Source organism: Dromiciops gliroides, chromosome 1 (genome assembly GCF_019393635.1).
Source record: "Dromiciops gliroides isolate mDroGli1 chromosome 1, mDroGli1.pri, whole genome shotgun sequence".
In the NCBI taxonomy this organism is placed as follows: domain Eukaryota; kingdom Metazoa; phylum Chordata; class Mammalia; order Microbiotheria; family Microbiotheriidae; genus Dromiciops; species Dromiciops gliroides.
In genome coordinates, this window is record NC_057861.1 from 627,633,748 (window position 1) to 627,648,726 (window position 14,979).

Consider the following 14,979-nt stretch of genomic DNA (forward strand, 5'->3'; position numbering starts at 1 on the left):
ACACCTACATAGAGATGAGAGTAGAAGCTGTGGAAATGAAAAAGATTTCCGAGGAAGAAAATGTTAAATGAGGGGAAAGCCAAAGAGAGACCCTCAGGGAATCCCCATATTAATATATCAGAAAGAAAGCAAGGACCCATCAAAGGATTGCTGAGAGGCAACTTGGTGTAGTGTTTGAGAGTCCTGGATTTAAAGTCAGAAAGACCTAGGCCTGTGACAGAGATGCGCTAAGTGACACTTAACCTCTTTGAGACTGAACTGTTTAATCTGCAAAATGAGGGGGCTGGACTAAATGACCTCTAAGACCCTCTCTGTCTCTGAACTTACGATCCTACAACCCAAAGGAGGAGGAGAATCAAAAGACTGATTTCTCTGAATTCAAGAGAAAGAGTTCCTGATTGGAAAAAAAGGGGTCAACTTACATCAAAACCAAAAATGTTAAGGGAGACAAGAACTGGGGGGGTGGGGAACACTGGAAAGGCAAGCCTGGTACAGTGGAAAGCATGATGGATTTGGAGTGAGAGTTTAAATACCTAGGTTGGAAACCTGGCTCTGCTACTTACCCCCCGTGTGACTTTGGTCCCTTCCCACTCCAAATCTGTGATCCAAATACTTTGGCATGATCAGTGTTGTGTTCTAACCAATTAGAATAAACAGTCTTGACACCTAGATTTGAAAATTAGATCTTTGATGGAATAAGGATAGAAAGCAATTTCCAAGGAGCAGAGAAAATAGAAGCATCAAATATCAACAACTTTTCCAAGAAATTGAACAATGAAAAGAAAATGAGAAATGAGATGGTGGCTAGATGGATTGCAGAGTCAAGGGATGGTTTTTTTAAGGATTGAGGAAGTCTCACTAAGTCTAGGCAGATGAGAAAGAATCAGAGGCCAGAAAGAGATAAAAGATGTGAGAGAAAAAGCAATTACTCCTGGGGTAAGAAAGATCCTAGGGCAAACAGGAGGGAATGAGATCAGTGATGTAGAGGAATCATGATTATGATTAGTTAACCTTCCTTCTTCTGTGACTAAAGGAAAGGTAGAAAAAGGAAAAGTTCTAAGGAACAGAGGAAGGGAGATAAGATTGCTTATATCAAATGATCTCAACCTTCTCAATGAAGAAGATAGGTCAACTACCTCCTACTGGTGTGGGAGTAGAAGTAGCATTGGGAGGGAGAGGGAAAAAGTTCAGAAGAACCAGATCAAGTCAATAAGATCATAGTTAAAAAGATTATTGAGCAGCACAGAGAACTCACCCTTGGGTATTTAATTTTATTTGCCAGCCCTGTGATTTCACTAGTGAACAGAGCTTCCAGTGAAATAACTTCCTCTTTCAATTCAGACTGGCACATTCTTTGGCACTTAGAGACCTAATAGTGGACAAGGTTTCCTTATTTCTTCCATCAACATATTACAGAAAGACAGAAAGCAGATTGTATGGCTTATCCAAAATGAAGGTTTGCAGGTGGGATGTGGAGAAGTCACTAGGGCAAGGGATCAAGGACAGCAGCTAGTTTGACATTCCAATGGGAGGACATGTTGTCTAGGTGAAGAACAGAGGCCAGTGAAATTAGAGTATATGTTATAAAATGGAAAAACAGAGATGGCTCAAGGAACTGGGAGTCCCAATAAGGACAGAGTAGATTTGGTGTGAGTGAGACAGCAAAAGAGATCAAAGACAAGAAAGAAGGTTGGAATTAGACAAGGAAAGGGACTAGACCTGTGATTTTTATTGTTTATTGTTTATCAGATACTCTCTCTACCAAACTTCCTCTACCAGAGAAGGTCCCACAATTCCTCTTCAGTGTATAGTCTTTGAAAATTGCATGAAGCACCAAAAGGTTAAGTGACTTGGCCAGGGTCACAAAGCCATCATGTGTCAAAGGCAAGATCTGAACTCAAATCTTTTTGGCTCATAAGTTAGTTGGAAAGATAGGGGGCAGCTAGGTGGTGCAGTGGATAAAGCACTGGCCCTGGATTCAGGAGGACCTGAGTTCAAATCCAGCCTCAGACACTTGACACTTACTAGCTGTGTGACCCTAGGCAAGTCACTTAACCTTCATTGCCCAGCAAAATAAAATAGAAAGATAGAAAGAAAGAAAGAAAGAAAGAAAGAAAGAAAGAAAGAAAGAAAGAAAGAAAGAAAGAAAGAAAGAAAGAAAGAAAGAGAGAAAGAAAGAGGCAAGGGCGTGACAAGTGTTAAATACCAAGGAATATTTTTAAAGATGTAATGGAATTTATTAACAAAAGGAAATCATTTTCCCATGTCATCCTTTTAAACAATGCTATATTTTTAATCCATTTAAGAATGAGGGCTTTTTTAAAAAAAACTTTTCTATAAGGAAAAAATTCTAAAATGGACCTTGAACAATAACAACTTAGTCCCTATCTTCTGAGATGAGCTTCCTATATTATTTGTTTTCACACTTTAAAACACACAACCCATCCACAATTTACATATATCATGTAGACCTTTCCTTACACCCCAGTTTGGATAAATATTTGCATTTTAGAACCTCAGTGGTTACTTCTGTTTATACTGTTCTGGGTAGTATAACACAGAAGTCTCCCCCCTTCACAGCCACACTTTTAATGGAAACCTTCCTCTGGTGTAGAATTCTAAAGTCTACATATGATTTTTACTTTATACTCTTTCTAACTTGTGAGAATTTATATTTTGTCCATATAGTTACTTATCTTCAAAGTTAATGTAATATAACCTTTAACAGATTGCTTACTGTCTTGGGGAAGGGGGAGGGAAGGGAGGGAGGGAGAAAAATTTGGAACTAGAAATCTTATAAAAACAAATGTTGAAAACTATCTCTGCATGTAACTAGAAAATAATGAATTACTTTTGTGATAAAAAAATTTAGTGTAAGTAAAAACTCAGTAAATGGTATTAGTTCTATCCTCAAAAAAAAAAAAAAATCAGTCAAGTTACCAAATATTTCCATTGAGTCAGCCATACCTATACTTAAAACTATTCCATCTTTAAGGGGGAGAGGGAGGGAGGAGACTACTAAAATGCTACTCTGCCTTGTTAATTACGTGTGTGTGTGTGTGTGTGTGTGTGTTCTCTCTCTTTATTTAACTGAGAGCTCAATAAGAGCAAGAACTATGTCAGAATCTGTCTCTTTCCAAAATCGCATAATGAATACCCACTATGTGCAAAACCCTGTATTCAGTATGGGTGATTCTTTGAGAAGAATCAAATATTTAAGAAGAATGTGTCCACATAGGTCAAATGAAACAGGATGAAATTCAAAAGCAATACATCTTTTTTTGGGGGGTGGGGGTGGGCAATGAGGGTTAAGTGACTTGCCCAGGGTCACACAGCTAGTAAGTGTCAAGTGTCTGAGGTCGGATTTGAACTCAGGTCCTCCTGAATCCAAGGCCGGTGCTTTATCCACTGTGCCAACTAGCAGCCCCTAAAAGCAATACATTTTAATACTTGGGTTCAAAAAATTAGCTTCACAAGATGAGGGAGAAGAGGACACAAAGCAGGTCATCTAAACCAGGGCTTCTTAAACTTTTTCCATTCACAACCCCTTTTCACCAGAGAAATTTTTACACAGCCCTGGATATGCAGGTATATTTTACTGTTGTCAAATTTTTTGTGACCCCCACATTGTTATGTGACCTCATATGGGATTCAGTTTAAAAAGCTTTGATCTAAACACTATTGGGGGTTTTACTGGACTCTAAGAGCTGGGAGGGATCTAATCAGCTATATAGTCCAACCTATACCTAAAGAATGGCCCTATAATATCTCTGATGAAGTCAACCAACCCCCCCCCCCCAAAAAAAAAGTCGACCAGCCTCCCAAATCCTGTTTTACTTCATTAATATATTGCTTTAAGTTAGGTGAATAAGAGATCAAATTTGCTCAACAAGCATCCTTGTTTAAAAACACAAATCCCTGTCATAGGATTAAAAGTCTATCAGTCTTTGAAATGTTAGTGTGAATTACTTCATCCAGGTTACATTTCTCTAACATCTGGCTGAGAAATTCAACAATAAGAAATGGGGTGTCTTGCCTAGGATGAGAGAGGAAAAAGAAGTAGACAATTACAGATCATGAAATAATTTGAATGGTAGAAGAGGACTACATAGGGTGATCTAGTTGACAAGTCAAGGCAGCACAAAGGTATTAGGTACCTGGGCACAAGGTACTAGGCCTGAGAAGAGGAGGGCAGAAATACAGGTCTTTTTTTTTTTTCAGTCCACATCTTCCTTGATCTCTCTTCAGTTTTTAGTACTATCAAGTACCCCTATTCTTGTATACTCTTCCCCTTGGATTTCTGCAACAATTGGGTCTCCCAGTTCTCCTTCTAAATCAATTAATCAACAAACTTTTATCATATATCTGCTTTGTGCTATGCACTGGGAAAACAAAGACAGAAAAGACACAGCCACCAAGGAGTTTGCATTCTGAGGGGGAGACAATGTGTACATATGCAGAATATGCAAAATGCATACAAGGTAATTTGGGGGTGGAAAGCATTAAGTAAAAGTCTCCAGGTGGCATTCCAGTGGAGTTCTGAATGACAAACAAAAATGAAATTCTTCTATGTATTCTTAAAATTCTCTTTACATTACACAGAGACAATGAGTATACATATGGATAGATTCCAGAGAAAGAATAAATACTCTGACTTTAAAAGATTTCAAAAGTACAGGGATCCAAGTGAAATAAAAATTGAAGGAAAGCCTAACAGTGAAAGAAGTTAACAAGATTCCAATGAACTGGAGTTATTTGGAGTAGGGAGGAAGGCAAAGGGAGAATCAAATCTCAATTTGAGCAAAAAGGGGTAAGTCATAACCATCTAATAACATAACTGACAAGTATAGGAAATGCCCCCCTCCAAAAAGAAAAAAGGACAAAATGAAAATACCTAAGTGATGTAATGCTGGAGCTGGTGGCCTCTAAAATAAAATGCATGATTGATTGCAATGCCTGGTAATAAAGACTCATACAAATTTAATAAAAAGAGTAGAGACAAGATTCTTTATTACCAGGCTACACATTTTATTACAGGGATAATGATGGATCCCCTTTATCACCTGAATGGATCAGGAAAAATTGAGTTTCTCTTTCACAAAGGACTGAATAAAGTTGTTGGTAATTCTAATTTTCATGGTCCAGAGCTTTTTTTTTTTTTAAGTAGCCTTGGAAAGTTTTCCAAAATAAAGTGTATAAATGTTCTACTTACCGCACCAAGCATAATTCGGAAAATAAGCCATCGAAATCCCCATATAACAATGTGGGATGTTGGAGTATGTCTGGGTAGTTGAGAAAGAGTCCAGAGAGGACACAAGAATATCCCCAAAAATCCTGTTTCCAAGAGTTGAAATTCCCATCCTAAAATGATCACAAAAGAGAGAAGTTTTGTTTTTTTAAAAAGCCAAATGACATTTCAAAGAAAATTAAGGTGCTAATGGTGTAATCTATAATTCTGTCAAACCAGGACAATTACTAGGAAGATTCCTGAGAGAGAGAGAGAGCTTGGTAGAGAGGAACTGAGAGCCAGGCTTGGAGTTTGGAAGATCTGGGTCTGAATGGGCAAGTCCAGCCTCTTCTGGCCAAATGAACCTTAGCTAAGCAAGACATTTAATGTCCCAATGGGCCAGGACAGTCAATAAACTTATAAACTACAAATTAGTTGCTCCATACCAGGAGTTCCCCATAACTATGAAATGAATGAGCAGGTGGATGGGGGTAGGGGAAGGAATTTCCTAATGCAAGTAAGTTAATAAACGTGTCTGTCTCAAGATAAAAGGAGGAAAAAGAAAGATACTGTGCATACTGTAACAGTTTGGGAGCACTCATAGCCTTAATGTAAATTGGTTTATGTTGTCTTGCTTTATATTTAGTATATAGTTATAAAAAAAATTAAAGTTCACTGACCCCCAAAGGAAAATACTAACTCCTCTTTGGCATTTCAGGTCCTTCACAACCTCCATCCTACCTACCTTATCACGTTATTCTCCTTCACACTCTCTATAATCTAGAGTCAAATGGGCCTTGTGGCTGTTCCTCACACATTAAACTCTATCTCTTACCCCCATGTCTTTGCACAGGCTATCCCGGATGCCTATAATGCCCTCCTTCCTCACTTCTACCTCTTAGAATCTCTAAATTCCTTCCAACTTAGCTCAAGTGTTACCTTCCTCCAGATACCTGTGCCTTCTCTTCCCTCCACAAAGTCTTATATTTGTGTATTTTATTTTGTATTTGTTTAGAGAGAGACAGACAGACAGACAGACAGATCTTTCCCAATCAAATGAAAGCTCTTCGAGGGCAGAGTCTGTTTCTTTTATTGCCTGGCACATGGTCATTTAATAAATACTTGTTGATTGATTAATCAGTGACTTACAGGTAAAGAGGTTACTGAGTTCTGTAGTAGAGTCTTACTCTTTTGTTATTATATCTTTTTCTTACTACCTCCACAACATCTTGTGTACCCACTTCCTCCTCACAGTGTAGGCCTTCATGACCATTCATCTGAACTATTACAAAGGCTTCCTAACTGGTCTGCTAATTGACCTCAAGTCTCTGCCCACTCTAATCCATCCTCCACATACCTGCCAAAGTGATTTTCCTGAAACATAGACCTGACAAAATCCCTCCTCTACTCAAACTCCAGTGCCTCCTCCTAGGATAAAGTATAAACTCTTCTTAGCTTTTAAAGCCCTTCACAATTGTCTTCAAACTAATGTGACACATCAACCCCTCTTCACTGAACTGACCTTTTCTCTGGTCCTCATACGTGGCACTCCATGTCTCATCTCAGATCTCTTCCACTAGCTGGGCCTGAACTGCACCCTCCTCAACTTCATCTCAGCGTCCCTCCTTCCTTCATGACTCAACTCAAGCATAGGAAGCTTTGCTTAATTTCCCCAGCAGCTGATGCCTTCTATCTCTAATGACCTAGTATTTAACCACTTTGCATTTGTTAGTGTGTGTATGTAGAGTTATATAGAGTTTAGTTATTTATAGAATTCATTTGTTTATGTTTATGTAGATTTATGTGTGTATGTATATATATAAATGTGTGTATATGTATATGGATGTATAGGGATAGGGATATATGTACACACAGACATACATACATATGTATATGTGTATCTATATATTCTGGTAGAAGTGTCTTTTAATACAGATTTATGATGAATCAATTTAATTATATAATTGTGCCTGTTGTCTCTTTGCAAGCAGGGATTATATGAAATGAATGAATGGGACCATGAGGGAAGGAAGTTGTCTAAAGCCAGTAAGTAAATAAATATGTCCCTCTGAGACTAAAAGAAGGAAAGTTACTGTACAGATGTGTTCCCAGCACCTAGCAAAATGCTTAACAGTAAACATAAATGCTTTTTAATTGACTGATTGTTCCCTGATGAAGTTCAAGGGACTTAAAAATGAAATCCTCCTGTAGTTGTAGCATCATTGCCTAAAGAAAAATCAGGAAGAAGATCTAAAATATAAACAATACTAAACCTAAAAGAAGTTAAACAAATTTGTCTCTTCTCCCCCTTCCCTTTTGTATCTTTTCCTTGGGGTCAAATATTCATGAAGTTTGGTGTGTGTGTGTGTGTGTGTGTGTGTGTGTGTGTGTGTGTGTGTGTGTGTGTGTGTGTTATTTCTTGCCTTCTCAATGGGTAGGGCTATAATTTGGCACTGAAGTTTTTTTTTAATTGTTAAGGATTTGTGTTTGCGTGTAAAATCCTAGAAGTTTCTGCCTAAAAGTATTTGTTTTCACTCCTAGAGACTGTGGGTGATAATGGCAAAAGTAAGATTCCTTTTTTAATACTATTATATATAAAATAGAGAGTTCCACTATTGATCATTTTTCCACTTAAGGTCACATAACTATATCTTCTTCACCTTGGTAATACTTGCTTCATTAGAGCGACATGAAATTCCTTTAGGATATAATTAAGGATGTATAGCTGTTTCAATAGTAACTTAGTGTACTAGATTTATTTCTTTTAATGCAGTTTTCATCTGTTTCTATTTGATTTTCACTATAATTTCACTCTGATTTTGGAGAAGACAAGAGACTTTAGGAGCTAGTGGTGAAACATTTTCATGTGAAACTGTCACATTAGAAAAATCTGCATTCATCAAGTATAATTTATTTTTAATTAAGTTGTTATTAAATTAGGTCTACAAAATTAACCTACACTTTACAGATTAAACTCAAGGAACTTTTAAAAGAATCTCCATTCTATGTCCATGTAGTCTTTGGTTTTCTGAAAGCCTCAGTTTCAAAATTAGTCCTTCTTTGGTGAGAAGTGAATTATATTGTTATAAAGCAGCTGCATCAGAAAAGCAATGCCTAATGCCGAATGTGAAAGGTTAATTGTTACTAAACTGAGCGACAAATAGTAGTTATTGGTCTAACTGGCAGCAAAGTGGTAGTATATCTTGTTAGCCTCAGCCTCCACAAGAATCCCACTGTTATGGAGGTTTTCATATGGAAATTACTGTCTTCCCTCCCAGACAGATCCTATACGTGCTTGATCTGTGGTTGAGAGAGTGCAAGACTTTACATTTTCTAATGTGCCCTCCATGGGCAGTAATATCACACGTAACAAGAGGCAACACAAATAATTAATGTTTCTCTCTGGTAATTAACACAAAAACAACTTAAGAACACAGCGACCCCAACAAAATCATGTTTTGGTTTTTTTTCCTTACATATTCTGATCAGCATTAAGGATCATGATTTAAAGAAACCTAAAGTCTTGGAGTCTTCTGGGCGCTTAGGTCACCTCAAAAGGAATGTTAGTGGGATCTGCACCTGTGCCACTCATTCTGAAGCTACAAGTTCAAACCCTGGCACTACCACTTGGGTATGATTCCAGAAGTATAATCAAGTCTGAAGGGTGCCTGAAAAGGAGATGTCTCGATGATGCAAGTGCAAAGGAGGAAGAATGTCTGACTGACAAGCAAAAAGACAGTCAACAATGGCAAAGTGCTGCTGGGAGAGAGCTCTCATAGCTGTTTTAAACAGATGGCAATCACAGTAAGCTGCAAAAGAAGGAAAAGGAGGATGAAGAATTAAAAACAAAGGTGGCAAGCTATAAGTTTAAAAGAAAAAGCCAGAACAGGTGGGAGAGGAAATATCTTACACACCACCTTCTAGTCCAGAAACAAATGGTACTTAGCGAATGAAAGAACCATAGATTCTTAGAGAATTTATTAGCTAGATATAGCTATTAAGACCTCCATTTTTACACAGAATAATAGCTCATATTCCTATGGAGCTTTTTAACTTATAAAATGCTTTCCCACAACAACCGTGTGCCAGTATGACTCAATCTGAAAGAAGGTGGCCAATTAATATGTTCAGGGATACTTATCTTACCCACTGATCAAACAATTCCATACCTTAAAAATTGCTTTTTGAAAAGGGTCAGCTTTTTACTCCTCCCACTTATCCCCAGATGACTTCGTATTGTCTTTCCTTTTTTCTAACTTTCTAATTCCAACAGGTCTGTGATCTCATCAACAGGGACACTGCCTCCAAAGGTGAATATCACAACCTGTCCATACGTACTTTCTCATCCCATGTACCTCCAACAATGCACAACTCCAGACCCTCAGAGAGCATCTAGCACCTAGCATACTTCTAGGTCCTCTGACAACCATATTGGGGTGCGGGGAGGAGATGTATGGGAAGGAAACACTACACACCTTTGCTTAAAAATTTAGGAAAGTTTATTTTAACTGCTTATTCAACAAAGAAGTTTTTCATCATCTTTTTTTCTGTAGAGATTCAGACTTTTTTTTTAAAAAATCAACTTTCTTAAAATTCCTATATTGTTTATTTGTAAGTGGACCAATATTTACTTTCTTCCCCTAAAAATGTGAAAACATTTTCTAAAACTCACTTCTTATAAACTCTAGAATAATTTTCTCTACAAAAATTAATTTCATGACCAAAAGATATCATATAAAATGTAAAATAAATACTTTGTATGATAGTGACTTTCAAGTAATTTTAATTGTTGGAGCCATTCATCCATTCAATAAGCATTAAGTGCCTATAGGTAGAGCACTGTGTGAGACACAGGGGAATGTGCATACAAATATAATTATGACATAGTCCCTTGCCTTTGCCTTCAAGCTAAAAGAATCACAGAATCATAAGATCATAGACCCTGAAGGGTCCTTAAAGATCATCTTATTCAACTTTCTCATTTATAGATGAAGACACTGAGTCCTAGAAGGGAATAGACTTGTCCAAGGTGACACATGTGGATTAAGAAATAAAGCTTATCATGTTTTAGTAAAATATCTAAGTTTTAAATACAAATCAAAGGTGGAAAAGGGGGGAGGGGGATTGTATTATATCTCAAGCTGACAATGTAAACTGAGAGTAGAAAGCAAGATTCTGATCCATTAACCAGATTCTTGCAAATGGCTCCCATTTCCCATAATTGCAAACTGTTAGGAACAATAGTTCACATTTTCAACCTAAAAGCCTGTATCGAACAAACTATGAATTTAGATATGTCATAGGCTCAAAAAAGGATGTAAATATCACCAAAGATGCTAGAATTACACAGGCAAAGGGGTATTTCTTAATTAAAGTTTAGCAGAGTTTCCACCTTGGCTTTAAGGAGGAATAAATTACCCAAGAACTCTTCTCTCTTCTAAGTTGCCACCTAATTTTTCACAAATGCAAAGAAACAGAATTTTTAAGATAATGACACCAAAGAAAAACTAAGTGGTAGAACCAGGAGATTGATCTAAATGACAGAAAAAGAGGAGGTAGGAGATAAAGAAAAATACAATTTTCACCTTGAAAATGCAAATGTACAAAGTAAAGGGATACCTATGCACTTCTGCCTTTTTATGAATGTAATCTGGATTTGTTTAGTCCTATTCAGGTTTAACAAGTGACAACAAATGCTATTAAGCCTGAAACATTCAGGGTCTCTTACAAATGAAATCCAAATCCTCAACTCTGTGAAGCTGACATAGGCTTGCTGTAGGCTTGTTTTTCAAGTTGGGGCTGAAGCTGCCACATCATCTCAGCATGGCGATCCCTTAGGCCCTCGCTGCACACTGATATGTCTGGGAATGAAAGGGTCATGTTGTTGACCCACCTGCTTCTGTTTTCTTTGGTTGGATCTAGTCAAATTTCAGCAGCTGCATTGCTCACACAATGAGCGCCATTGTTATCTCTCTCAGTGTGGTGGTGGAAGGGTCCAAATCTTTAAATAAATAAATAAATAAGCTGCCAATGACACAACTTTCAGTGGCTGCACTTGTCACATACTGAAATGGTAGTTGCATCTTCAAAAATTGCTGCAACCCAATAAATCAGTTTAGCACCTTGCAAAACATCACAGACTTAGAAAAGAAAGGAGAAGAAGGGAAGTGGTTGAATGAGTTCAACTTCATAAACATACTCTGCTATAAAGAATTTCATTTGTCTAACTTACTGATTTTCATCAATTTTAAATGATTGTTCCTAAATATTAAATGTTTTGGCCACGCTACTACAAACCACAAATTTAGTTCTTTCATGAAAGGACGTATATATTTGATATTTCTTTTCTGATGCACTAAAGAAAGTATTGTTAGGCTAAAAATATTCATCAGTTAAGTATTAATGAGCTCTTGAAAGGTCTGACTTATTCATATTAACATTCCCCACAGAGGATATTATGTCTAATAGGACATATATTATTTGGTGTTATTATATCATTAAGGATTCCAACCCAAGGTTTCACAATCCCTAATCCCTAATGAGAAAACCAGGGGAAGTATCAGTGACCATTTGTTTATAATGTTTGCCATGCGGAAAAGGGAGCAAATCCTGAACAGTTCTAAGTTCCTGCACCTGCAGCTTTTGCCGATCTCTGGCTCTCAGCCGGTACTAGGGACAACGTAGCCAGCTGCAAAAGGTAGCCTGTCTGTAGTGGAGAAATAGCACTTACAAAATGGAAGAAAGAAGTTCTCAAGCCTTGGGGCTTTTTAGGGGTGCTCCCAAGCCCCTCTCGGTTTTGATCAAGAGAAGAGCAACAACAGGGACCTAATTGTTCTTTCAAAAATAAGCCTAATATTATGGAGGAGAAGCTAGACTGGGAAGTTAGAAAGAAGTATGTATATATTTTAAATGAATACTATAGGAAAATTTTAAAAGAAATTTTGTTGCTCTCACTCTTATTCATTCTCTCTTTCTGTGAGCATACAGGAAAGTCGTATCCCTGATATCATAGCCAGTGGCAGGCAGACAAGGGAGAAAGTGATATAAAACAGACTTAGTCATTACATGCAATTAAGTGAACTGCTATCCTTGACACCCTTCTTTTATCCCAAATTTCCTGAAGAGCTGAGTAACAGCTCAGCATGCAACCATGCATGTACTAGTATATAACATATACATGTGCTGGTAAGGTAAAGAAAGAACTACATTTACTTTAAGATACAAATAATAATTAAAAGGTGTGAGAAGAACTTTACAAACCCTATTGCATATTGGCACACCCAAAACAGTCAAAAACACTGATGAAGAAACAAGAAATAAAAACCATCATCAAATTTCCTGACATGCAGGTCAGGATAACAATTTTTTATTTTTATCCTCAAGTTAGCAGACTAGAAAAAAAAAAAGAATGTCTGAACTACTGACTTCCTTTGCATACTTCTAAAACAAGACACACTCTCTAATTCCTAATTTATTACCTCAGTAAAATGAGGCTGACTTGAGGTAAAAGGCTTTACAATCCTGGAATGAAAGATATAGAAGTAACATTATCACATTATTTGTAAAACTGAAAATTCTTACTTAAACTGAACCCCCATCTTTACCACTGAAGCTTCTATTTCAATCTATGTTTAATATCTGCCTAAACTTAATGAATATCCCAGGCCCCTGAGCAAAAAGGTTGTTGTGTGTTAACAAAGAGCCTTTCCTCACAAGATGTTCCAAAGCCGAATATGACATCAGGCAGCACATGATCACTCAGCTATTATATAACTAACTTTTTTTTTTTAAAAGGGACATTTTTAGAATCTTAATGGCACTAACTAAAGGCAGCAACAAGATAAAATCTCTGGAGTTGGCAGCTTTCAAAAAGTTGTTTTGCTGAAAGCTCAACAGAACTTTTGTTACCAAATTTTATGGTGTTTTTTTTAAATCACAGAGAATAAGAGTAGAACTTCCCAAATGATGTCTGCAGTTGCATGTGTACAAATGTATAGCCTTCGGCCTTTCTCCAATATTATAATCAAAGATTCCAAATTAGTGCCATTTTCTGCTTCTCCTAATCATCAACCATAGACCATCAAAGGAGAAATGACCTTTACACCAAAAATGATGGAACAAAATGACAGAGTTGGTAGCCAAGATAAATAGAGATAGTAAGAGAGCACCTAGTTTCCCTAGATGAATTCAAGTCACTTAGCTCAGATGAACTACACACTCAGGTGCCACTTACTTGTCAATGATATGAGAAAGATCAGAAATGAGAGAGGTCTCACAAGTTGAGAGAAGAAGAGATATTCTGACTTTCAAAAAGAGGAAGAAAACAATGTCTGATAACTACATAAAAGCAGATTAATACAAAATGTTTTTTAAAACTGAGAAAATTCTTGAAAAAATTATTAAAGAGATGGTTGGGGAACATCTAAAATGGGAGGCAGTGATTACAAACAGCTAGCATGGATTAATCAATAAGAGTTTTGCCAGATTAACCACATTTCCTTTTCTGACAAGTTACCAGAGAAGGGAAATGAGAGGAATACTATGGATATAGTTTTACTCAGATATCAGAAAAATCAAGAATATGATCATATGGATCCAGGACTGGTTGGATGGCCTAACTCAAAGAGTAATTGGTCAATGTCCAAGGGGCAACTGGTCTCCAGTGAAGTAGCCCCAGAGAGTTCTGCTTGGTCCTGTGCCTTTTAACATTTTTTCAGTGGCTTAGATGAAAGGATAGGTGAAATGTTGATCAAATTTGCAGATAACACAGAGTTAAGAAGAATATTTAAAACAGGAGATGACAGAGTTAGGATCCAAAAAAGATTGTGACAGGCTAGTTTCTAACAAAATGAAATCCAATAGGGATAAATGTCAAGTCTTGAGCTTGGGTACAAAGAATCAACTGTACAAGTACCAGATGGAGAAGTATTATTAAATGGCAACTGTTCTGAAAAAGATATTGGGGTTTTAGTAGATTGCAAGCTCAATATGAAATAGTTGTGTAATGTGGTAGTCAAAAAGATACAATGCACTCAAGATGCAGCATCAAGGAAGAGGGTTGAAGTGATAGTGCTACTATAATCTACCCTTATCAGACGCCATCTGGAGTGTTGTGTTTAACTTTGAGCACCATATTATAAGAAGGATATCAATAAATTGGAGACTGAATGCCTGGAGGAAAGAGGGCAAGCAGAGCAAGTAAGGGGCTTTGAATCCCTGTCATATGAGAAACAATAAATAGAAGTAAGGAGCTTTAGCCAGGAGAAGGTGGGGGGGGGGTGGGAGGGAGGACAATGGAGGTTATGACAGCTATGTTCTAGCATTTAAGGAACTTTCATGTGAAAGAAAGAACAGACTTTTTTTCTTAGTCTCAAAGGGCAGAACTGGAAGCAATGGGTAGAAGTTGCAAAGATGCATATTTAGGGTTGATGTCAGGAAAAACTTCCTAACAATTGGACCCATGCAAAAGAAAAATGGGCTTCCTTGAGAGGCAGTGGATTCTCTGGAGATCTTAAAACAAGAGTCTAGAACAACACTTGTCAGTGTCAACAGGCAATTACGTCATGGACATTATAGGGGTTTCCTTTCATGTATAGATGGGACTTAATGGTAGCTAAGGTTCCTTCTAATTATCAGATTCTCTTATTTTGAGATCATGATGACACTACTGATAGCAGACTTGATCATTACATTATTCAATATACTCTTCCTTGAGCTGCTAAGAAGAAAAAAGGAATAAACATGTTTATATT

The 14,979-nt window shown here is 37.2% G+C and overlaps 1 protein-coding gene across 1 annotated transcript in view; it reads right to left on the reverse strand.

The window, feature by feature from the left end:
• LMF1 (lipase maturation factor 1) overlaps positions 1-14,979 on the reverse strand; it is a 710,851-nt gene that overhangs the window by 462,424 nt on the left and 233,448 nt on the right. The window contains 1 exon segment of the mRNA XM_043976446.1: positions 5,213-5,361. Within this exon segment, the coding sequence (XP_043832381.1) occupies positions 5,213-5,361 (149 nt within the window).